The sequence below is a fragment of the Aphelocoma coerulescens genome (genome assembly GCF_041296385.1).
Source record: "Aphelocoma coerulescens isolate FSJ_1873_10779 chromosome Z unlocalized genomic scaffold, UR_Acoe_1.0 ChrZ, whole genome shotgun sequence".
Taxonomy (NCBI): Eukaryota; Metazoa; Chordata; class Aves; order Passeriformes; family Corvidae; genus Aphelocoma; species Aphelocoma coerulescens.
This window is the reverse complement of record NW_027184085.1, coordinates 10,328,915-10,352,098: the sequence shown is the minus strand read 5'-3', so window position 1 is coordinate 10,352,098 and position 23,184 is coordinate 10,328,915. Positions and strand designations below refer to the sequence as shown.

Genomic DNA, 23,184 nt, shown 5'->3' with positions numbered 1-23,184 from the left:
GTTCCCCCGCTTGGGGACACCCTTGTGGCACCCAGCCTGCTCCCCCAGCCCAGCACCAAGATGAGTCTTTTGCCTGTGAGCTGTGGGCTTCTGCTTCAACCGTAGGGCTCCAGATCATCTCTAGCATGGGGCAGGTTGGTATGTGTGGAGCCCAGACCCTCTGCAGAAAGCAGGGTACCAACTTTCTACTGCTGTGACAATGGAGGCCCGTCCTGCCCAGGCCAGCCACCTCCACCCCCAAGAATGCCACCCTGATGCAGAGCCACTGAAGTCACCACCAAGGGGATGCTTTATTGGGGGGCAAGTGGTAGTGGGGGTTAGCCAGGGGGCCAGCCCATCTGCCGCCCCCCCAGCACATGGAGGTGCAAGTGGTAGACAGACTGTGCGCCGTGCTTCCCATCGTTGATCACTGTCAGGAGAGGTACAAGGGTCAGGCCACCCTCTGTGTCCCCTGCCCCCAGGACTACCAGTGAGGGTCCTGCCCCACAGCACAGCCGGGGATACCAACTCACCAAGGCGGTAGCCATCAGCCAGCCCCTCCGCCTGCGCCGTGCGTGCTGCCACCACCATCAAGTGCCCCAGCAGCTGAAAGAGGGGGGAGCGGCAGGGTCAGCACTGTATAACCCCCCCACCAGCAGTGTCCCAGGCACCTCTCTGGACTCACCTCAGTGTCTTGGGGACCCACGTGGCTGATCCGGGGGATGGGGCACTTGGGGATCACCAGGAAGTGCACAGGGGCTTGGGGAGCCACATCACGGAAGACCAGGCACTACCAGGGGGAGCAGGGTAAGCCCCACAGCCGTGGGTTCTGCCCCCCCTGCCCCAATGCGGACATAGGTCCTGCTGTCCCAACTACCTTGTCATCTTCATAGAGGATGGTGGCAGGGATGGTGCGGTCGATGATCTTGCTGAAGATGGTAGGCTGCCCTCCTCCCTTCTCGCCAGCCGCTGCCGCCCGCTGCGCCCTGCCCACCTCCCCGTCCTGCCCGCCAGGCACTGACATGCACCGAAGGGGCTGAGGGGCACAGGGGGCTTACAGCCTGTGCCCACGGGGACAAGGACACCGTGGCCGGGGTGGGCCAGGGCACTTGGGGGAACACGCGTGCAAGGGGGATGGAAGGGAACACGTGGGGGTGATGGTGGGGTGCACGTGGGAGTGGCAGGGGGATACGTGGGGGGATGCACGTGGGGGTGACATGGAGTGCACGCTGGGATACGGGTGGGGGATGCATGTGGGGGTGATCGCAGTACTGCATGGGGTGATGGGTGATGTGATGGGAGATGCACGTGGAGAGTGGTGGGATTCATACTGGGGTCCTGGGGGTGCACACAGGGGTGATGGTGGGGTGCACGTGGGGGTGATGCTTGGGTGTGACAGGGGGGCAACAGGGAGGTGCACACGGGAGTAACACGCACAGGAGTAAGTGGGGCAGATGCCCAGGGGGCTGATGGGGGGGCTGTACCCACAGGGGTGACAGGGGACTGTCCACAGCCTCGACAGTGGGCTGTGCCCACAGGGGTGACAAGGGACTGTGGTCACGGGGGTAACGGGACTGTCCACGGGGTTGACAGGGATCTGCGCCCTCGGGGGTGCCGAGGAGGGGGCTGTGCCCACGGGGGCGCAGGCTGGGGTGGGGGTGGATGCACACAGCTGCTCCGAGGCCCCGTGCCGTGGCGTGGGGGTGCGCGGGCCGGCGCTCATGCCCGTCGCCGACTTTGCCCGAAGGTGGAAGCAGTGGCGAGCATGGTGCGGACCCGTTCCGGTGTCCCTGTTACCCCCCACGCCCCGGTGCATCCCCCTCATCCCGGCTTCCCCCCGTCCCCCCGCACCCACCTGCCCCGGGCGCAGCGCGCCCCGCGCCAGCGCCCGCGCGAACACCGCCGCCATGGCCGTCGCTCCCGCCCCCGTCACTGACACCCCGTCCCTGCTCCACGCCTCCTTAAAGCGCCCGCACCAGCCGTGTGGGCAACCCACGCTTCGGAGCATCCCGGCGGGGACCCTCCGACCGGGGGAGACGGTCACTCCCTCCTCGGGGGCAGTCTCGACCCCGGGCGTCCCGCCCAACCTCCCCTGCCCCAAGGGTGGGTGCCCTGACCAAGTGAAGACCCCGGGAGAGAGGCTGTACCAAGCACGTTTATTTGCACTCAAAAGCCCATTCGTGGGCGCTTTCGGCGGGGCTGCGAGGCGGAGGACAGCTGGCTCTGGGAAGAAGGGATGCACAGCTGGCTGGCCTGGCTGCCAGGGGGCTCTGGGGGCTCGGGGGGCCCCTCGGCCCACACGGACAGATAGTCCCGCAGCGTTTTCCGACGCTCCTTGGGGATGCCGCGGCAGCGCAGGCTCTGTGAGGACAGCAGGGCTTCATCAGGTGCCGGTGAGGTCGGGGGGCTGCGAACTGCGGGGCTGCCTGCTGGGGGGGAGCCCTCCTGGGAGAGAACGGGTTGGCGGCCGGGGGAGAGCAGCGGGGGGCCCGCATCACTCAGCTCGGACAGCTCAGACTGGTAGGTGAGGGAGGAGGTGAAGCTGGCCGAAAGGCTGCGGCGGCCCCGGGCTCGCTTCTGTCGCCGCCGCCGCTCCCGCAGTGCCTGCTGTCTCTGCGCCACACTGAAGCTCGTCCTGTCCTCCCACCACTGCTCCCAGTCCCCAGCCCAGGCTGCTGTCAGACGGGCGCTTAGGGGGTCTGGAGCCCCTGCTGGCTCCAGGGTCTGTGGCAGGGGAGGGGGCTGGACAGCCGAAAGCTCCCAGCGCTGGATGCGACCCCCTTCCCGCATGGCTTGGTGCAGCCGCTGGCGCATCTGCCTCTGCAGGTTGCTGGGGCCCACCGGCCCCTGCAGATCTCTGCGGGTGAAGAGCCGCCTCTGGCTGAGGCTAGGGTGCCAGGTGTGCCGAGGGGGATCCCTGCAGGCCCTGGAAAGGGCCCTCAGCCAGCGGCGGTACCGCAGGGCTGCAGCTGGGCTGGGCACTGCCAGAGAGGGCTGGGGACTGGCACAGGGCTCCTGCAGTTCAGCTTCCTCCAGGGGTGCTGGTGTGCCCACATCCTCCTCCTCTTCCTCCTCATTGATAATCACCTCCAGGTTGGACAAGTAGAATGTTTGCTCTTCCTCCTCTTCCTCCTCACCACCCAAGCCCTGTGGGCTGCTGGCTGGAGCCTCAAAGAGAGGGGAAGAGCCAGGGGCTGTTGTGGCCTCATCCCTCGATGGGGGTGCAGGGGGCTGTGCTGCCTTGTGGGTCAGCCTCTGGCAGAAGACATCCCCAGCCTCAGAGAGCTGGAAAACCACCATGGACTTGTGTGGCCCATCCTCCTGCAGCGTGGCAGTCAGCCCTGTGGGAACAGGCAAGGCATTGTCACCAGGGTTCCAGTCCTGGGGATACTCCAGGGGCATGGCCAGAAGTGGGGACTGCCTCCACCCCTCAGTGGGCACATTCACTGCCGGCTCCTGCCCTGTACATTGTTTTCTAAGTCATTCATCTCTTGCACAGGATTGTTTGGGGCTTTGCTTTTGCTTTTTCAGCCACCCTCCAGCCAGGCCACAACAGGGGCTACACTCCCACTCCATTCCACCTTCTCCCACACCAGGACCTGCAGCCTGGGGCAGTGTGGGACACTCACCTGCTGCCGGGGCTTCAAGGCGCTGCTGGAGAAGGTGTTGGCGGTGTGGGAGCTGGGTGGGCAGGTGCTGCAGGCACCCCCCGATGCTGTGCAGCTTCTGCGGAGTCCCGGCCAGCTGACATGCTGACTGGCTGCCCCCTGAGGAAACACCCAAAAAACTTACCCAGTGAGCACAGACACCAGAGCACCAGCTGATCCCAGCAGCAAAGAGGCTGGGACGAGGGCACAGAGGAACTCTGGCCCTGCAGCACCCCTGGAGCTTGATCTCTTACCCCGGTATTGCAACAGCAATAGCTCCTGGGTGCGGGATGCGCCGAGCAGCACCTGGTGGCTCCTCCCGGGATTCCCTGGCATCAGGTGTGCAAATAGTGGAGGGGCCTTCATCATGTGTGCCCACTTCAGAACAGGCACAAGTGGCAACCGCTCGTCCAGCACATACACACAGAACTAGGACAGGAGTCTCAACTCAGACAGGGCACACCCCAACACGCTGCGGCAGCTCCCCTCAGCTGGGAGATCTCCATGCCCCATAGGCACTGGGAGATGCAGCTGTGCAGGGTGTCTCCCCCAGCTCCCAGCTGTGGTGGGGCTCACCTGGGTGGTGACAAGGTACTGTGAGGGGTGAGCCCTGCCCAGGTACATGGGCAGCACCACACGCTCGCCCTGCTGGCAGCCAGCTTCCTCGCCCACCTTGAACAAGTCGAAGTGGCATTTCTTGGGGGCCTGCAGCAGTAGAATGGGGCACGGTCAGCACTTTGGGCTGAGGAACCCTCTTCCCTGCCTGCCCCAAGCCCCAAACCCACCCTCCCAGGCTCACCCGGGCATCAAGGCACTGCAGGCCCGTGCGGTCAGCACAGCTGAGCACCCGTGGGTGTGCAGTGAAGTCACTCCAGCGCCAGGGTGAATGGTCCCGAAAAAACATGGTCTGGGGGTCATGGCGGAGCTGCTGCAGCCTGTGGGGAGACAGCAGTATTGGCATGGGGCAGGGCTACCCTGTCACTTTGGCCCCTCCACCCCTGGGACTCCACTGTCTGCATGAGTCCCTAGATGGCCATGAGTGCCCTATCTCACCCAGTCCCGACGCTCCAGAGGTAGACGGTCCCGCTCTGGGTGCAGACAGACAGCTCCCCGGGAAGGTGAGGGCTGCAGGATGGGGGGCACAGCATCATCATGGGGCAACAGCACCCACCACAGGGAGCAGAGCTGCACCAGCAGAACTCCCTCCTCGCACAGCCCCTTCCTCCAACACCTACCTGACAGTGAGGCAGGAGGCAGGCACGTCGGTGCGGATGACCTGTAGTGGGGTGGGAGCTGCCCCTGTCCTGCCCGGCACCCTCCAAACTCCACAGTGGTAGTCTGAGCGGACCCCAACAAAATCTGTCAGGGGAAAGGAGGTGGCATGTGAGCTGGCAGCATTCCAGGAGCCCCTGCTGCCCCTCCTCCCTACGTCCTGTCTGCCTCGAGATGTGGATCCCACAGCTGGCTCACCTTCCCCATCCACACGGGCTGCAGCCACTTGCCGGACACGCCCACTGAGCTCAAACTGCGCTGGGGAGCCCCGGGCACGGGGCAGCTCCTCCAGCACCACGTCCTGGAAATCTGGGATGCTGGCTAAGGGCGGTGCAACACAACCCGCACTTCCCCCCCCAGGGACACCCCATGGGGAAGGATACAAAGGTGGTTCATGGCCTGCCCTCCGGGGTGCACGAGGCGGCCCATGGGTGTCCCCCCATTTTCAGCGGGCAGCCAGGCCAGTGCTCCCCCTGTGAGGCTGTCGTCGAAGAGCAGGTTGGACCACTGCTGCATCAGCTCCTCGTGCAGGCAGTCTGCCAGCAGCCCCAGTGGCACCTCGAAGAGCCAGTCACGGCAGAGGTGGGAGAACCAGCGTAGGCGGGAGGCCAAGTGCTGCCGGGGGCAGCCGCTGCAGGGCATGGACAGCATTAGGTGGGGAGACAGAGCAGGACCCCCCTCCCAGACCTCTGCAGGGCAGGGGACATGGGAACACTCACCGTCGGGCCTCCAGGCGGTCGATGTCCTCCACCAGGGCTGTCATCCGGATGGTGCTACTCCGGGCTGGTCTCTACAGGAGGAGGGGGCAGAGGTTGAGACTGGCAAGGGAAGGGTGGGGAACAGCACTGCTATCCCTGGACAGACAGTGACCTTCAGCTTGGAGTTGCCCAGGTGGAAGTTCTTGTGCAGTAGGTGCCCCAGGGAGCCAAAAGCATCTTCTGGGTGATCCACAAAGAAATGACCCAGCTGTGTGGGAAGGACGGGAAAGGGTCAGTGCATGCGAAGGTCCCACGCTGCCCCCCAGGTCCTTGACGGGATGCAACACCTCAAATCTCACCTGCCTGGCGAAATCCAGAGTGGCTCCAGACTTGCCTGCCCGGAGCTTCTTGCACAGGCCGCTGCGGTACAGGATGTCCTGAGGCGCGGGCGAGGGGATCCAGCAGCCTGCGGGGAGAGGGCAGAGGCCGCCTGGCACCATACGAGCACCGGGCACCACTCAGCACCGCGGGACAGCGGCAGGGATAGTGGCGGAAGGGATGTCCCCCCCAGACCCCGTGCAGCGAGCTCCCTCCCGCTCCTGCGGCTCTCACCCGCCCTGGGCAGCAGCACCGGCACGGCCGCAGCGTCGGCGGCTTCCCACCTCTCGCCCGTCGCGCCACGGCGGGGCACGAACGCCGGCTGCGCCTGCGGGGAGCGAACGGGGAGAGTCAGAGCGGCCCCTGAACGTCCTGCCGGCTCCCTCGGCCGGCATGCACCCCCGGCAGGGCCTCACCTGGCGGCGGCCGGGGCCACCCTCCAGCACCTGCCCGTGCTCGCCCCAGCCGGCGACCGGCGCGGGGCCACCCTCCTCCCGCGGCGGGCCGGCGCCGAAGTAGGACGGGAAGAGAGCGGCCGGGAACTCCATGGCCGCGGTACCGGGCACCGGGAGCGGCACGCGGCTGGGCCGGCGGTCCCGCTGCCCTGTGGGGATGGCGCGGGCACCGGGAATGGCCACCGGGAATGGCGTCATCGTCGCGCTGCTGCGGCCGCGCACCAATCAGCGCTCGGGAACGCAGCGGGACAGAGCGCCACCGGTGGCACAGACACGCGGGGCGCCGCCGCCCCCTGGCGGCCGGAGGGTAAAACGCACGGCCCCCGGGGGAACAGGCACGGGAATGGCACGGGACCGGGATGGGAAGGGGCGGGGGGAAGCGGTGGGACCGGGATGGGAAGGGGCGGGGGGAAGCGGTGGGACCGGGATGGGACCGGGATGGGAAGGGGCGGGGGGAAGCGGTGGGACCGGGATGGGACCGGGATGGGAAGGGGCGGGGGGAAGCGGTGGGACCGGGATGGGAACGGGCGGGGGGAAGCGGTGGGACCGGGATGGGAACGGGACAGGGACGGGCGGGGGGAAGCAGTGGGAACGGGATGGGAACGGGACAGGGACGGGCGGGGGGAAGCGGTGGGACCGGGATGGGAACGGGACAGGGACGGGCGGGGGGAAGCGGTGGGAACGGGATGGGAACGGGACAGGGACGGGCGGGGGGAAGCGGTGGGACCGGGATGGGAACGGGACAGGAACGGGCGGAGGGAAGCGGTGGGACCAGGATGGGAACGGGACAGGGACGGGCGGGGGGAAGCGGTGGGACCGGGATGGGAACGGGACAGGAACTGGTGGGGGGAGCAGTGAGATAGGGCCGGACCAGGACCGGCACCGGGGAGCCATGAGGACAGGAGCCCACTGGGGAACGGGCAGGGGTGGGAGCATTGTTCCCCTCTGCTCACCTGGAGAGCAGTGAAACCCCACCGTGAGTCCTGCTATGGGCATACCTGGTTTTCCGTGGCCCCAGTTGTGTGGCCATGGAGCACCCCACATACCAGCAGGGTGTGGGGCCACGGTACAGTCTCAAATGTCTGGGGGTGTGAGGTTGAAGTGCAGCTCCTGGAAGGTTTAGTCCAGTTCCCCCATCCCACCCTGCCCTTCCTCATACCTGCTTGGCCTTGGTGACCCCACTCCCACTCCGGCTCTGTGCTCTTTCCTCCCCACAGGGTGGTTGCTGGCTCCCCATGAGGGAGTCACCTGGTCCCAGACCCCCATGGGTACCCACACAGAGTTCAGGTTAGTCCCATGGGGCTCTGATGGGACCCTGGAGCTTTTGGAGAGTATCTGGAGGAGAGACAAGTTCCCTTGTCCATTCCCCAAGGAGAGCATGACCAGCTTTCTCCGGGAGGGACCATGGTCCTCATACATCCCTGTCCCAGAGCCCACTGGCCCCAGAGCTGTGCTGGTGAGGTCTGCATTGGGGAGGGGACCCCCATCCATGCCTGGAGAGGGTTTGTACTCTGGGGAGGGTTGCTGGGCAGTCAGGCTGGGACATGGTGGGGTGGCTGCTCCTACTGCAGCTCCCAGGGTGTCCCGTGGGGAGCACGGGATGAGAGAGGAGTACTTCCATGAATAGTAACTTGCTGCCTCCATCATGGCCAAGGGGGATGGTGATGTCAGGGGAGACTGGGGATGATGTCAGGGAGTGTGGGAAAGCGTGATGAGATAGTTTCCAGTCAAGATGCCCTCATCCCTGCAGGTGGTGCCCAGACCCCCTCTGTGGGACACCTCCTGTGTAAGACACATGCCACCATTTTCTGTAAGAAGGTGGTAGCCACTTGTAGAAAACCATCTGACCCCCTTACACAGTCCCCATAGGTATCCCCACCCCCTCCAGCCCCATAGGTAGCCCTCACTGCCTCCCGTCCCTTTCCCAGCTCCATGTCCCTCTCCACTAGCCCTATATTCCTGTCCCCAGGCCACTGTCCCTGTCCCCCAGACCCACATCACTGTTCCCAGTCATTGTTTCTGTCCCCAGCCCCACGTCCCTCTCCGCCAGCCTATGTCCCTGTCTGCAGCCCCATGTTCCTGTCCCTCAGCCCCGTATCTCTGTTCCCAGCCTACATCCTTGTCTCCAGCACCACGGCCCCGTGACCCCATTACCGGCCCGTATCTCAGTTCCGACACCATGTTCCTGCCCCCAGCCCGTGTTCCTCTCTCCAGCCGGTGTCCCCGTGCCCGGTGCCCCCGTTCCCGGCTCAGATCTCCGTTCCAGCCCCGTGTCCCGGTCCCCCGCGCAATGTCCCTGTCCCCAGCCGTGTGCCCCCCTTCCCGGCCCGTATATCGGGTTTCAGCCCGGTGTCCCTTTCCCGCAACCTCCCATCTCCATTCCCGCCCGTGTCGCTGTCCCCCGGTGCCCCGGTCAGCGCCGGGTCCATGCCGGGGGGAAGGGTGGGATGGGGTAATTGTCTCCCGGGGTGGGCGGGGCGTGGCGCGACCGCCGGTGATTGACGTGCTCGGAAGCCAATGGCGGCGCGGGAGGCGGCCCCGGTGGGCGGGGCGGGTGACGTCAGGGCCGCCGGTGCGCGGCGGGGCGGCCGGAGGCGCGCGCCCCACGGCAGCCGCGGCGGCGGCGGCGGCGATGGCCCGGCGGGGCGGCGGGGGCGGCGGGCAGCCCCTCCCGCTGCCGCTCCCGCTGCTGCTCCTGCCGCTGCTGCTCCTGCCGCCGCCCGCCGCCGGTGAGCGCCGCCGGGAGACCGGGGCGGGGGGCGCGGGTGTGGGGCGGCGGGACGAGCGCGGGACGGGGCGCGGGAGCGCACGTCGAGGGTGCCGGCGACAGCGCGGAGGACGTGTGTGCGGTGGGTGGGAGAGATGCTGGAGCGGAGAGCGGGGGTCCTTGCGGCGGGACGCAAGGGATGAGCTTGGGATGGGTGTGAGGTACGGGAGCAATGGGATGTGGGGGGTGCGCTCAGTGGGGCGGGGGGCGGGTGAGGACGGAACACGGGGGGGGGAGGGTGTGCGCTGGTCAGGAGGTGTGGGGCGCGGGGGTCCGCGTGGCGGGGCGCAAGGGATGAACTTGGGATGGGTGTGAGGTACGCGAGCCATGGGATGTGGGGTGTGCGTGCAGTGGGGCGGGTGGGAATGGAGCACGGGCGTGTGTGCGGTGGGCAGGGGGCTGCAGGCAGGGGGGTCCGTGCAGTGGAGCACAGGACAGGGTGCCTGAGGGGCAGTGGGGATGAGCCTGTCGTGGGCGTGAGGTACACGAGCAATGGGATGTGGGGTGTGCACACAGTGGGGCGGGAGGCAGGTGGGAATGGAGCACGGGGGTGTGTGCGGTGGGCAGTAGGGCTGGAGGTGTGAGCCTCAGGGCTCTGTGAGGTGCCGTGGGGCAGAGGGATGAGCTTGGGATGGGCGTGAGGCACACGAATAATGGGATGTGGGGTGTGCATGCAGTGGGGAAGGGAGTGGGGAGATGCGGTGGGCAGAAGGGCTGCAGGTGTGGGGTGCAGGGGTCCGTGTGGTGGGGTGCAGGGGATGAGTTTGGAATGGGTACGTGTGTAGGTTGGGATGAGCTACACGAGCAATGAGATGTGGGGTTTGTGTGCAGTGGGGCAGGGTGTGGGTGAGAATGGAGCACAAGGGCGCAGCAATGGGGGGATGGCATCCTGGGATGTGGGGTGCACATGTGATGGGACACGATGAGTGTGGTACGAGGGATAGGGCGAGCATGCAGTGGGGTTTGGGGCGCGTATGCGGCAGAGTCCAGAGGTGTCCCCAGTTGGGTGTGGGGTGCCATGGGGCACGGGGTGCATGTACACTGGGACATGAGGTGGGTGCGATATGTGCAGAGATGCGTGTGCAGGGGAGTGTTTGCATAACGGGGTACAGGGATGCCTGCGTAGAGGGTGCTGGATGTCTGTGGAATGGGATGCGTGGATGTGCGTGCAGTGGGGCACGGTGATGAGCATGCTGTGGGGCACGGTGTACCCATGCACTGGGGCATGGAGACAGATGTGCAGTGGGGCACAGAGTTGTGCGTGCGAGGAGGACGCAGGCAGCGCACAGGCAGTGAACACTCTGGGAGGGAGGCGTGTGCGTGGGAAGTGAGTGGGCCCGGGGGGCTGCAGATGCAGGGCAGAAGGCTGTGTGCGTGCAGGGGGCAGCGGAGATGGACAGCCTGCAGAGACGGGGGTGTGTGTCCAGCGGGGCGTCAGGATATGCGAGGGGATACATCGACGGGAGTATGTGAGACCAGGAGCACGCTGTGGGGCAGGGAGCTGGCTTAGTAACCGGGATGCGGAAGGATACTTGGGGGCTTGGAGGGGGCATCCCCTGGGAAGGGGGCAGCTGTCCGGGGGTTGCCGGTGCCGGGGTGCAGCTGTGGGGCGACAGCGGGAGCTGTGCGCGGTGCTGACCGCCAGCCGCGGAGCTGTCCGCGGTGCTGACCGCTGGCCACGACCAGAGACTGTGGCACCGGGATTGGGGTCCTGCGGCTCCGGCTGCTGGCCTGAAGCAGAGGGGCTTTGGCTTTTCTCCTTCCATCCACTCCGCTTCCATGGATAGCAGTCCCGCTCCATCCTCCAGCACCTCTCCCGTGCTCTGGCTGCACTGCCACGGCGCCTCAGACTGACCCTCTGTGTGTAGCTAGTTCCCTCACCTTGCCCTGGGCGCGTGAGCATGAGGGGGCTGTGCTGGGACTGGCTCTGGGTTCTTCCCCCAGCTCCCCTTCTGGAGTTGTGTTCAACACCCTCCCTGGGGTCCCCTGCCAGGTCACTGTCCCCACGTGGGGCTGTGGAGTGACCTGGTGGTTCCTGGTGGAAAAATTGGGATCGGATGCTCTTGCATTGAGGAGACAGGTGTTTCATGCCTGGCTTGTGCCGGCTGGCAGTGAAGGGGAGGGGGAGCTGCCTTTGTTCCAGACAAGGGAGCAGATGCATGTCAGTGTACAGCCTGCTGGGGCTGCACACACGCAGCACAAACACACGTGCACACAAGCACATGCGCACACTCCCGGCCAGGAACATGCGGTGCAAAGCAGACCCTCTTCTCATCTATCCCACTCCATGCTGGATGAGTCCTCTTGGTCACAGACCTGCTCCCAGCCCACCCTCTGCTGGCCTCCCCCTTTCCAGCAGCTTGTGAAGAGGGGTATCTCATTCTTACTGTGTCTCTGGGGAATAATGGATGGGTCTCCCAAGCTGGCACTGGTGTAGTGTGGTAATGGTAGGTGAAGTTACGGCTGCTGTCTCAAGTCCTGCTCTCCATTGTGACAAAGAAGTGGCTGCCTCTCTGCTGCTGGGGCTCCTGGAAATCCCTGAAAATCAAACTGCCAGGCAGCTGGTTAGGGGGAGGTGGCCCCCGTGTGTGCCGTGGGCTTGCAAGGAAGTGTCTTTCAGACATGGGGCTGTGCACAGGCACACACCCCCATGGACGTGGGTTTGCACGCCTCCACTCTGCCATGCGTGCAGACAGCACCCACGTGTGCATATGTACACACATATGTGCACCGTTCCTCCTCCACAAACCACAGGAGAGCTGGGAGGCTGTGCAGGAAAGTGCTCTGCTCCCTCCTTCTTCTCGTGGCTCTAGGGTGAAACTCTGCACTTTATGATGGGCTCAGTGCTGAGCCTCCCCAGCAGGCAGGTGAGAGGGAATCTGTGTTCCTGTGGGACCTGACCTGCTAGAGCATGGCTGAAGCCACAAAGAATGTCCCTTTATTACAGGTAAAATGCAGGGAGCAGAGCATGAGCAGCCAGGGCGGTCGGCTCCTTGGGCTACAAACCATCAGTCCCACAGCTCTGTGAACTGAGCTCGAGGCAGTGCTGAACCAGGAATGATGCCGAGTCTTCCAGGGCTGGGAGACACAGCTGGGGATAGCTGACATCAGCCCTGGGGACTCACTGAAATGGCACTGTCCCAGCCCCTCCTGCCTCCAGGCTGCTGGACACTTGCAACATATTCAGAGCCTGGGTGGTGGGCCTGCTCTGGGAGGGGTGCTACACAACCCCCTCCCCAATCCTTTACCCTGCTGAGAGCCCCTCGGGTCTCCTTTGCAGATGGGCTCTTTGTGACTGACTACTTCACCCGCACACCACGCAAGCTCAGCCCCTTCCGCTCCTTTGCCAGCATCGAGCTCTTCCACTTCCACATTCCCGAGGACACAGTCATCGCCGTCTGGAACCTCATCACCTTCAAGGAGCAAGGTGGCACCTTTGGGGATCAATGCCCAGACCGTAGCATCACCGTGTGAGTAAGCAGCCTGCTCTGCCTGTTTCCTTCCTGCCTGCCTCTGCTGCTCCTGCCTGGGTTTGCCCCACAGCTTGTCTGCTCTTGCCTGCTTCTTTGCTTCCACAAGCACCTGTACATATAGAGCCAAAGAATCACAGAATCACAGAATGTTTTGGGTTGGAAAGGACATTAAAGATCATCTCGTTCCAACCTGCTGCCATGGGACATGTTCCATTAGAGCAGGTTGCCAACTGGGTACCACACAGCTGCTTGCTCATCCCCGCCCTGCTCCCCCGGTGGGGAGGAGAACCATGGAAAAAAAAAGTAAAACTCGTGGGTTGAGATAAAAACAGTTTGCTAATCAAAATAAATATGCCAATAACACTAATGATAAAACAGCTACAACAACAATAATAGTAATAATAATAACAACAGTAACGAAAAGGAGAGAGAGAAATAAAACCCAAGAAAGATGAGTGATTCATCACACAGTTGCTCACCACATGCTGACTGATGCCCAGCCTGTTCCCCAGCAGTTGTTGGTGGCTCCCTGCCAACTATCCCAAGTTTATACACTGGGCAGGATGCTCTGTATGGAATGGAATATGTTCTATATGGTATGGAATATCCCTTTGGCCAGTTTGTGCGAGCTCTCCAAGCCATGCTCCCTTCTGGCATCTTGTGCACCTGCTCTCTGGCGGAGCATGGGACACGGAAAAGTGTTTTAGACTAAGTGCTGCTGAGCAATAACTGAAAAGTCAGTGTGTTATCAACATTCTTCTCATACTAAATCCAAAACACAGCACAGTACCAGCCCCTAAGAAGAAAACGAACCCTATCCCAGCCAAAACCCAGACAACATATACGCTCCTTCCTCATGATTCATCTTCCCGGGACCAGTGCAGGCTCCACTCTTTTGTGCATCTCATAGATGAACTGTTTTGCTTAAACACCCACTTAGGAAAGCTCACAGTCTCCAGAAAGGTCCCAGCTTACAGATGGCTTCCATGATGTCTTTAAGCACAGAGGAAAGACACCCACATATAGGACATACTGGCCCTGCCACGATGCCCAGCCTACACCCTGCTGACTGCTGTCTCTCCTGCAGGTATTTCCGCTCAGGGGCTCCCTCCGTCATTAACCCGCTGCACACGCACTTCCCCAGGGACACAGCTGTCCCTGGCTCCTTCGCACTGACCCTCACCTGGACCCTGCCCAACCGCACCACGGGAGTGTTCAATGTCACCAGCCCACTGCCTGGGGACTGGTTCCTGGCTGCCCACCTGCCCAAAGATGAGGGCAAGATCTCTGTCAAGGTGAGGGGCCTGGAGGGACCATGGGGATGCAGGGCTGGGGTCTGACTGCTCTGCGCTGGCAGTGCCCAGGGCAGGTGTCCCCAGTGGGGGCAGTGCTCTGTGCCCCTTGCCCTGTGCTGACTCTCCTCTGGTGCAGGGGCTCTACGAGGAGTGCCAGTATCTCTTCCAGCCGCAGCTCATCGTGCAGCGCCTGGTGAACATTGCTGTGCTGTACCCCGGTCATGTCACCGAGCAGAGCATGGCCCCCCACAACCGTTCCTGCCTCTACAAGTGAGTGCGAGAAGGTCTCCTAAGGAGGGGGCATGCTCAGGGTGGGGAGATGAGGGTGTCCCATCCCTCTGGGTTCCCTCCCCAGCCCTGTTAATCCACAGTGACGGGCACAACTTGGCACTGCTGTCCCGCAGGGTCTTTGTGCCCAGCTACACATCACGAGTGCTCGTGGAGGTGCTGCGGTGCCGTGGGGCCGAGGGCTGCCCGCTCTGGCTGCGTGTGCGGGCCAAGGCTCCCCCCCTGCACAACTCCACAACACTGGACTGCCGGGAACACACTCCCTGCCAGCTGGCACAGGACCTGCCCTTCTGGCAGCACTGGTACTACGTACTGGTGGAGAAACACCCCGGGGTGCCGGGCACCGTCTCCTTCCAGGTCACCGTGCAGCTCACAGGTGAGGGTGCATGTGGAGGCATTGGTGGAGGCATGGTCTTGACTCTCCTTTGGTGTGGGGGTTAAGGGATGCCCACAGGATCTGTCCCCAGCTGGGCACAGGGTTATACCCAGCTGTGCTGGGATGGGTATGCTGGGAGGTGTTGGGGCTGGGTTGCAAATGGACATGGGAACTAAGAGGGGGCTGGAGCTGTGTGGTGCCCAGGCTGATGGCTTTGTCCCTCCAGACTGTTCCCGACCCAGCCTGGCCCGGCCACCTTTCCTGCCCTCCAGCGCCTCCATGAACATGCCCCACTCCTTTGGCTCCGCGGGCGGGCTGGCGCTGGGGGACAGCCCTCCGCCCACCAGCCCCAATGACACGAAGCACCCGGTCCCCATCCCTGTCACCTCACATGCTGGAGAGCGGTGCTGGCCTGTCCGGCCTACGCTGCGCAATGAGCTGGACACCTTCTCCGTTCACTTCTACATCTTCTTCGGGCCCAACGTGTCAGTGCCACCCGACCGCCCCGCTGTCTTCGTCATCAACCTCCTGCCAGTGCTGGACAGTGGTGGGGTGCTCAACCTGGAGCTGCGGCTCAACGTGGTGAGGTGGCCACATACACCCTGAATGGGCCAGAGTATGGGACAGGGGCAGGGTGGGAGATGGGTGATGTCAAGGTTGCAACAGGGCAGGGAACAGGATCTGGGGTCATAGGTAATGGCTGTGAAGTTTTGGGATGATGGAGAATGGATTAGAGTGCTCCAAGGGCAGGATGATAACCTGAGTTTGGAGTGTTCTTGGGTGACGGGCAGTGGGTTAGGGCACTGCTAGTTGGTGTGCTGCAATCCAAGTGCTGTCAGAGCAGGGGACATCCCTGGCACTGGTTTAAGGCCATCTCCTCTGCCGTCAGAGCTCCCTGTGTGGTGAGAATGTGACAGTGTTCGGGTGTCTAAACCACGAAGTCCCACTGACGTCTGGTGACAACACCTCGGTCACCTGCGAGACAGGTAGACTGGGCTGTGCATGTCCATCCTGCCACGTCCATGGGGTCACACCCCCCTGTGTCTGGCAAGAGGCTGGGTGGGGGGAGGCTACAGAGACCATGGGGACATGTGGCCCTGGAGCTTGGCACAGGGTACTCTGTCCCTGTTCCAGCTCTGCCCAGGGCAGGGGGCTGCACCTTCCCCTGCTCACCCAGAGCTCTCCTGGCCCACAGAGTCTCTGGCAGGCTTCCTGCTCTCCGTTAATGCCACAGCCAGCCTCAGCCGCCTGCGGATCCCCTACCCACAGACAGGCAGCTGGTACCTGAGCCTGCGCTCGCTCTGTGCCACGGAGCACGGGTAAGAGCCCCAGCATATTCCCTCCCTGTGCCCCCAGGGGGGATGTCCCCAGCGTGACCCGTGTTGGTGTGTGCCGTGGGTCTGTGGGTGTGCCTGTCCCCTGCGCTGCGTGTCTCCGTTCCTGTGTGTGCACGCGGCTTTGCGGGCTGTGTGTCACCGTGTGAGTGCTGCGTGGGCACGGATGGCTCCATCTCGCGTCTGCCTGACCATCTGTGGGTCCCCGCGGCTCTTCCCTCTGTCTCGCGGTTAGGAAGTGCCTGTCAGCTCGCGAACGCCGGGCATCTGTCAGTGCCTCTCCGCCTCCGCGGCAGGGCCCATCTGTACCTGTGCCCGGGAGGGGACCGGGCTGTCGCTGGGAGGACAGGGCTCTGCTCTGCGTGTGAGGGGGCATCTCTGGTCAGGCTGCGGCTCTGCTCAGCATCCCCAGGGACTGGTCCTGTGCTGTGGCTCTGCTCCTGGCCTCTGTGTCTGCCTGGAGCCCTGTGGAGGAGAGGGGCTGGTGTGTGTGTGTTACATGTCTGTACGTGCAAGGATGCATGAGTGCAGATGATGCTGCATGCGTGTTTGGTGCAAGCGTGGATGCAGCACTGCGTGCAAGTTTGGGTGCACACACGCAGCACTGTGTGCATGTTCTGGTTTGCAGGAGCAGTCAGGGCTTAGTTCAGGCAGTCAGGGCTGTGTGTGTTCTTCATGCACGCGTGTGCAGATTTGACTGTGTGAGGACACAGTCAGTGGATAGCAGTGCAGCCAGCACTGTGTGCATATTTGTGTGTGTTGGGGGGTGTGTGTGTGCCCAGCCAGCAGCTGGTACGTGCTGTTGGCCTGTGGGGCTGTCTATGCTCCTGGTGTGCTGGAGCTGAGGCGGTGCTGGCAGTGCCCAGAGTCTTGTGCATGGGCAGTGCAGGGCAGTGGGGATGGTGTGCCTGCCCTGACTCCTCTGCTGTGCTTCTAGTTCACGCTGAGTTGCCAGTCGCAGTCAGTCCTTCCCTGAAGGGTTCACACACGGGCATTGCAGGGCAGGGCACAGTGTTTGCACAGCAAAATCCAAATGAAATAGGAACCAGCTGAGTGTGCTGCTAAAGGCAGAGAGGGTTTAAGCGTGGCCACGTTCCTCCTGCTCACCCAGGCTGGCACAAACAATTGAAGCACACAGGATCCTTGGGGACCAGCTCTCAGCTACCATACATACACAGCACCAAAGCAGCTCATTTTCTGGCTTGCCCAGTCCCTGGGTCTCCTATCACCTGCCAAGTCTGGGTGTGACAGGTGGCTCTGGCAGAGGTAGGAGCTGCTCAAGAGCACAGGGTGAGGGCTGACCTCCTTCTCCCACCCCGCAGGTTTGAGCCTTGCACTAACGTGACAGCTGAGGTGTACCTGCGCGCCTACCTCTCCCCCTGCATCAACGACTGCGGCATCTATGGCCAGTGCAAGCTGCTGCGCACCAACAACTACCTGTATGCTGCCTGCGAGTGCAAAGCTGGTGAGAGCTGCCCCGGGCACCCATGGACCCCCAGCATCCTCCCCTTCTCCTTGTGGGTTGTATATCCCTTCATGCCAGGTCTCTGCAGGGTGCTGGAAAGGGAGTTCCCTGCTCCACCCCCCAGCCCCTGCGAGTGCTGCAGCGGTGACAGCAGCTCTCCCTGGTCACAGGCTGGAACGGCTGGGGCTGCACAGACAACGCTGAGGCTTTCTCCTATGGCTTCCAGCTCCTCTCCACGCTGCTGTTGTGCCTCAGCAATGTCATGTTTGTGCCTCCCGTGGCCATTGCTGTCCGCAGCCACTACCTCCTAGAAGCTGCCGTCTACATCTTCACCATGTTCTTCTCCACTGTGAGTCTGGGGTGGGGTGGCTGAGGGACAGGCAAGGGGCTGGGGCTGTGCAGGGCAGCTCTCACACCCTTTCCCTGCTACCCCAGTTTTACCATGCCTGTGACCAGCCAGGCATTGTGGTGTTCTGCATCATGGAGTACGATGTGCTGCAGTTTTGTGACTTCTTGGGCTCTCTCATGTCTGTCTGGGTCACTGTCATCGCCATGGCCCGGCTCCAGCCCATAGTCAAGCAGGCAAGTGTGGGGAGGGGGCATGCAGGGCAGGCATGGAAGTGATTTATCCTGATGGGTGCCTCTCTGCCCCACAGGTGCTGTACCTGCTGGGGGCCATGCTGCTCTCCATGGCTCTGCAGATGGACCGTCACGGGCTCTGGAACCTGCTGGGGCCCAGCCTTTTCGCTTTGGGGATCATGGCCGTCGCCTGGGTAAGATGGTGTCCCTTATGTCCCCAGCCTGGCTGCGCTCAGCATCTTGCTCCTGCCAACACCTCCCCTCTGCTGCCTTCACCCTTCCCCATGACCCCCTCTCCCTGGCTCCTGAGGGATGTGTCACCATGGCACAGGGGTTGTGTCCATCCCTGCCGCAACTCCCCCTTCCAGCCTGCCCTTTCCCCACCACAGACGGCTCGCACCATCCGTCGCCGCCACTGCTATCCACCGACCTGGAAGCGCTGGGCTTTCTACCTGTGCCCGGGAGCGCTGATCGCGGCGGCGGCCGTGCTGCTCTACGCCTTCGTGGAGACGGAGGAGAACTACTTTTACATCCACAGCATCTGGCACCTGCTCATTGCCGGCAGCGTCGGCTTCCTGCTGCCGCCCCGTGCCAAGCCCAGCAGGCGCCTGGGGCCGCTGCCCCGGCGCAAGGGATGCGGGTACCAGCTCTGCGTTAATGAGCAGGAGGAGCTGGGGCTTGTCGACCCTGCCGTGGCCTCCATCAACAGTATTTGTACCAGCTGATGCTGAGGCCAGCTCTGACTCCTCCGGCATGGACAGCAGCCCTGTGGGGCTTGGCACCCGCTCTCTTTGCTGGCCACCTATCTCTGGGAGTGCCAGGACTCCTCTGGGCAGGCACACAGCCATCTGTGCCACCCTGTTCTTCCAATTACAGCCTGATTGAACTTGTCTCCAGGAGTTGCTGTTGCTCAGTCTGCGGCAGAGCTGTGGGGTCTCAAGGCTGAGCTGGGCCATCCTCCTCTCTTTGCCAGGCCATGGAGTTGCTGAGGGGATGTGGCTGTGTGTGGAGGGGAGGAATGGCAACAGTCTCTGGCTCTCAGGGAGAGCTCCTGCCCTGTGGTGGCTGCTCTGGAGCTGATGCAGCTCCAACATGGAGCAAAGTGGCTGGCAAGAGATGGGGACCAGAGGCTGCAGTGTTTTGGCTCCTGGCATGACAGGTTGCAAGGCTGGGATGTCTTTGTTGGGGCACTGTGCTCTCACAGGATGGCTGTAATGTCAGATCCAGGAGCAGCTGTGCTGTGCCAGGGCATCCAGGATCCCCTCCAAGTCTGCAGGATTGTGGGGAGCCCATAGCTATGGAGGTAGGTGCCCCTGGGAGTGTTGCTGGTGCTGCCTGCTGTGGCAGTGCACAGGTCCAAGAGTGCTCTGCCTGCAAGGGCCTCACCAGGAGCCCAGAGCCTGTTGTTGTCACCCCCCTGCCTGGGGCAGCCTGCCTCAGCACCCCACATGTCGCTGCACCCAAGGAGCAGCAGACAAGTGACCCTGTGTCCCTGCTGTTGCCACCAGCCCTGTTTCTGCAGGCACTGGGCACCAGTGGGAGGGGCACTGCATGGACTGTACCCTGTGACCCGCTTGGGGCGGCTCTTTCTCAGCCCCCGCTCCTTGTCTGGCTTATGGTCAGACCTGTGGGCTCAGCACCCTCTGCAGCCAGTGGTGACCATGGTGTGGTGACAGACACCCAGGCTGTGTGTGTGCCTCAAGGACAGGGGTTTTCACTCTGCTTCGGCAGCTCAGAGGGGTCAGGGTGGGCCAGGGAGGACAGGGAAAATTCCACTGACACTTCTCAGCCCAATGGGGACTCCCCAATCCCCTGAGAATTTCTCAGCCCTGCAGGGGTCTTCAGGGTGGAATCCCGCGGCAAAACTCTGCATCCTAGCAGCCACATCCTAGCTTAGCAGAGCCCACCCACCAGCAGGCCCCCTCTCTGTACCCCTGGGGACAGAGCCCAGCACAGGGAGATTTACTGGATGCTTAACAGGATTAGCAACTGCAGGCGGGCAGGCAGCTATGTAATAGGATTGCAATCTAATTAAAACTGCTGCTTGGGAACTGGGCCCCAGCTGGCCAGAGCGGGGTGGGCTTGGGGGGCTGTGGGGGCAGCTGAAGAGGACTGTGGGGATGGGGTGGGCAGAGCAGGAGGAGGGGTGAGCTGGCGAAGAAGACCATGGCAGTGCTGGTGGGTTCAGGGATTTGCTGCCTGTGTCTCTGGGCCTTGGTGTGGGATGTGCCCATGGGGAGCCAGCCTGGCCTGGAAGTGTGCTGGGCAGCCTCGGCAGGAGCCCCAGTCATTGTGCAAGGGCTGGGGAACCTGCATCTGCCACTCTCCTTCCCCCCCGCAAGCTCACCCTGCAGCCCGCTCTCTGCCATACAGAGTGTCCTGTCTGTTCTGGCCAGGTGGCAGATTAAGGATTAATTTTTTAATTAAAATCATTACTCATTTCACCAAGTCTAATGCACCCCACTGGTAGTAGCAGCCCCCAGAGGATGAGGAGCTTGGCTTTAGCTTTCACATCAGCAACACGCTGGAGTGCAGAGCACCCTGGGCACAAGCTGGTCCTGCACCAGTGCACCCCAGTGTCATGGAAATGTTGGGGCTGCATGCAGCATCCTCACCCATCCCTCATCCCTGGTCTCACTGCTGTAGGGCTGAAGTGCAAACCTGCTGCTTGTCAAATTTGTGAAGACCCTACAATAACACAGCTGGTGGTGGGATGAGCTTTCCCTTTGCAAGCAGCTGCACAGCCCCTGGCCTGCCCCACAGCAGACACTATGGGGTGACACATGTGGGACTGAACCCTTGAGGTGGAGGGGTGGGCAGGGGTTTCAGCCAGCAGAGCTGCCCAGGGAAGCCTGGAGGAGCCACACACCAGCTCTGCTAGACTCTGCTTTTCCGGGCTGCTGGTGCAGCTCAGAGCTCCCTCTCCTTTTAATTAAACCTGCAACTGCGTTTTTCATCTCAAGGACAGGCCATGCATCTGACCGCACTGCCCAGGAGGGAGCTCGGCCAAGCAGCACTGGAGGGGATCCAGGCATTCTCTGCCAGCCCAGCTCATCCCTGGGGGCCCGTGGGCAGCCTGCTGAGAGCTGGGAATCCCCATTCCCACTTCATCTCCCAGTCCCACGGTGGGCAGAAACCCATTCCCCTGCCCAGGAGGCCGGCACAGCTCGGGGGATGTTGAGGTGCATTGCAAGTGCAGAACACACAGTCTTGCAGGACAGAAAGGTTTTGTGCTCCTGGCACCAAGCATGGAGAAGCTGGTCTCTCCTGTGGGACACCCAGCACAGGGAGTGTGTGTGTCTCTCCCACCAAGCCTTTCTGGGAGCATGCTGGGACACACCATGGGAGACTCTGAGTCCTCTCAGTCACCTCTCCTTTCGCAGGGTCAGGAGCACCAGCGTGTCCATCCCTGTGGGTCTAGTGAGCTTTTCTGCCATGGTTCCCCATGGCCTCCTGCCTCTGCCCCATTAGGATGCACTTGGGGTGAAGGTTGGACTGTCCTGTCTTCCCCTTGTGCTCGGAGAGCTGGGGTTTCTGTGACTCCCACCCCTCCAGTGTAAACAGCTTTCCCGATGCTCCATCCCTGCTTCTACCAGGCACAGCAACCACATAACCATGGCAACAGTATCCCTATAACAGCCAGGTACATCTGACATCTCCATGGCAACCAACTCCCGGAACAGCCGATGAAGAGCTTTGCTTCCTCAGTGCTGGAGAGGGATGGGGGGGGTGTCACTGCTGTACCAGGATGGTGCAAAGAATGACACGGATTCAGGATCGGGCTCAAAGGCCAGAAATGGCTATATTTAATTATATAATTCAGCTTATATAGCTTTGCTCTCAAGGGTGGCATAAAACCATTGCATGCTTGACCATCTGCCTCCCAGAGAGATTGGCTGAACGGCATAATGCCTATTTCCAAAATATTTTTCCCAGTGAACAAAAACAATATCCACAGTATTTCCACAACAGCCTGCACCTGCAAAGTAGTTTACAAAATAGCAAACCGTTTCTCAGCTAAAACATGAGAAAGGAAAACTTCACAAAATGCTTCAGCAGCTGGAAAATTCCTCTGCTCCTGCTCTTTAGCATCCACAGGGGGGATTCGAGCCATACTAGGTCAGGTGGTGGCAGGGACCCTGGGGACAGACACAGCTGGGAAGGGTTTTTGACTCGATGCGTGGGGCAGCATAAACCTTCACAGCCTCTGTCCTGATGGGAAGATTGCAGGGGACACGGGATGCATGAGAAGGTGGCAGCCCTGGGAACAGTATCATCCTGACTCAGCCTCCTGCATCCCAGCTCCATCTTGCCTGCTGGGCTGTCAGCGCCATTGGGCCAGCACTCCCTGCTCCAACACAAGTTCCTTGGAAACATGTATCCCAAACACTGGTACTGCACTTCCTGCCACAGCCTGCTCCCACCCCAGTCCCCACTGCAGGGGTGCTCTGCCTGTTGCCCTCCCCGGAGGCTGCCAGACCCTCCGACCACTGCCCATCCATGCCTGCTGTCTGGACTCATCACCCAGCAGCCCTGACACAGTCTGTCGTTGCAGATGGTGATTGCTTGCCATGCAACTTTAATGTGTCAGGCCTGAATTATTGAGCCCTGCAGCAGGCTGTGTGCACGCAGGCAGGACCCAGCATCCCTCCTCCTCTCCCTGCCCACGTGTGCCTGCCCAGGCAGCAGTGGGTGGGGGCTGGTGAGAAGTTCAAGCTTTTGGGGTCTCTCTGGATGCACGAGGGTGCTGCGCCCTTGCTGGACACTGTGGCTGGGAGGTGAGTGCAAGGGTGGCTGTTGGTGTCACCAGATTGGTCACCTGGCGATTGGTGGGTCCCCAGGTAGGTGTGTAGGGAGGGATGTGTAAGCCTGCTGTCCCCACCTCAGCATTTTTTCCCTGTATCCTCCTGAAACCCCATGTCTAGAGGCAGCAGATCCCCTACAGCTGCCCTGGGAGTCCTCACCCCTCTTGCTCACTGTGCTGCCAGACCCCAGGGAGGTAAAGCCTTTCCACCTCAGTCAATGTAAATCCCATGGTGGATACAGACAGAGCTTGCTCCCTGGGCGGACATGGCTGTCACTGTGCTGCTCTGGGGATGATGAAGGGCTCAGAGAATGCCCTGGCTGCTCTCTTATTTTTGCAGTTTGCCTGAAGCACCCTGCAGCCACTCGATGATT

At 62.2% G+C, this 23,184-nt stretch overlaps 3 protein-coding genes across 5 annotated transcripts; 1 reads left to right on the top strand and 2 right to left on the bottom strand.

Annotated features, from left to right (window-relative positions):
* Positions 1–266: 266 nt before the first annotated feature.
* HINT2 (histidine triad nucleotide binding protein 2) lies at positions 267–1,908 on the bottom strand. Its single transcript, XM_069001180.1, has 5 exons — positions 1,835–1,908; positions 857–1,015; positions 665–769; positions 513–585; positions 267–409 (listed from the first exon to the last, which is right to left on the bottom strand). Exons 1-5 carry the CDS (start codon positions 1,886–1,888, stop codon positions 318–320), a joined length of 483 nt encoding a protein of 160 aa, XP_068857281.1. The 5' UTR covers positions 1,889–1,908; the 3' UTR covers positions 267–317.
* A 222-nt stretch (positions 1,909–2,130) lies between these two features.
* TAF1C (TATA-box binding protein associated factor, RNA polymerase I subunit C) lies at positions 2,131–6,596 on the bottom strand. Its single transcript, XM_069002189.1, has 14 exons — positions 6,391–6,596; positions 6,209–6,302; positions 5,956–6,062; positions 5,769–5,864; positions 5,618–5,688; positions 5,282–5,529; positions 5,097–5,207; positions 4,862–4,985; positions 4,680–4,751; positions 4,426–4,561; positions 4,203–4,331; positions 3,881–4,055; positions 3,609–3,746; positions 2,131–3,320 (listed from the first exon to the last, which is right to left on the bottom strand). Exons 1-14 carry the CDS (start codon positions 6,520–6,522, stop codon positions 2,146–2,148), a joined length of 2,808 nt encoding a protein of 935 aa, XP_068858290.1. The 5' UTR covers positions 6,523–6,596; the 3' UTR covers positions 2,131–2,145.
* A 1,052-nt stretch (positions 6,597–7,648) lies between these two features.
* TMEM8B (transmembrane protein 8B) lies at positions 7,649–20,045 on the top strand. Of its 3 annotated transcripts, none has more exons than XM_069002300.1 (13): positions 7,649–7,716; positions 12,477–12,666; positions 13,757–13,964; positions 14,101–14,234; positions 14,369–14,628; positions 14,855–15,210; positions 15,518–15,614; positions 15,824–15,947; positions 17,285–17,427; positions 17,598–17,776; positions 17,863–18,009; positions 18,084–18,200; positions 18,396–20,044. In XM_069002300.1, exons 1-13 carry the CDS (start codon positions 7,665–7,667, stop codon positions 18,729–18,731), a joined length of 2,343 nt encoding a protein of 780 aa, XP_068858401.1. In that variant the 5' UTR covers positions 7,649–7,664; the 3' UTR covers positions 18,732–20,044. The 3 variants fall into 3 exon arrangements, with proteins under 3 accessions (XP_068858401.1, XP_068858400.1, XP_068858399.1); XM_069002299.1 differs by lacking the exon at positions 7,649–7,716 and adding an exon at positions 9,049–9,158 and having other exon boundaries at positions 14,134–14,234; positions 18,396–20,045; XM_069002298.1 differs by lacking the exon at positions 7,649–7,716 and adding an exon at positions 9,049–9,158.
* The last annotated feature ends 3,139 nt before the right edge of the window (positions 20,046–23,184 follow it).

Excerpts from the sequence above, each read along its gene's own strand:
- TAF1C (XM_069002189.1), bottom strand. The coding sequence starts at position 6,522 with ATGGAGTTCCCGGCCGCTCTCTTCCCGTCCTACTTCGGCGCCGGCCCG. Across the intron at positions 4,332-4,425 it reads TGCAGTGCCTTGATGCCCGG|GCCCCCAAGAAATGCCACTT; the intron begins GTGAGCCTGGGA and ends CTACTGCTGCAG. Across the intron at positions 3,747-3,880 it reads ATTGCTGTTGCAATACCGGG|GGGGCAGCCAGTCAGCATGT; the intron begins GTAAGAGATCAA and ends GTGTTTCCTCAG.
- TMEM8B (XM_069002298.1), top strand. The coding sequence starts at position 9,062 with ATGGCCCGGCGGGGCGGCGGGGGCGGCGGGCAGCCCCTCCCGCTGCCG. Across the intron at positions 15,615-15,823 it reads CTCGGTCACCTGCGAGACAG|AGTCTCTGGCAGGCTTCCTG; the intron begins GTAGACTGGGCT and ends CCTGGCCCACAG. Across the intron at positions 15,948-17,284 it reads CTCTGTGCCACGGAGCACGG|GTTTGAGCCTTGCACTAACG; the intron begins GTAAGAGCCCCA and ends CCCACCCCGCAG.
- HINT2 (XM_069001180.1), bottom strand. The coding sequence starts at position 1,888 with ATGGCGGCGGTGTTCGCGCGGGCGCTGGCGCGGGGCGCGCTGCGCCCG. Across the intron at positions 1,016-1,834 it reads GCGCGCTGCGCCCGGGGCAG|CCCCTTCGGTGCATGTCAGT; the intron begins GTGGGTGCGGGG and ends TGTGCCCCTCAG. Across the intron at positions 586-664 it reads TGGGTCCCCAAGACACTGAG|CTGCTGGGGCACTTGATGGT; the intron begins GTGAGTCCAGAG and ends CCCCTCTTTCAG.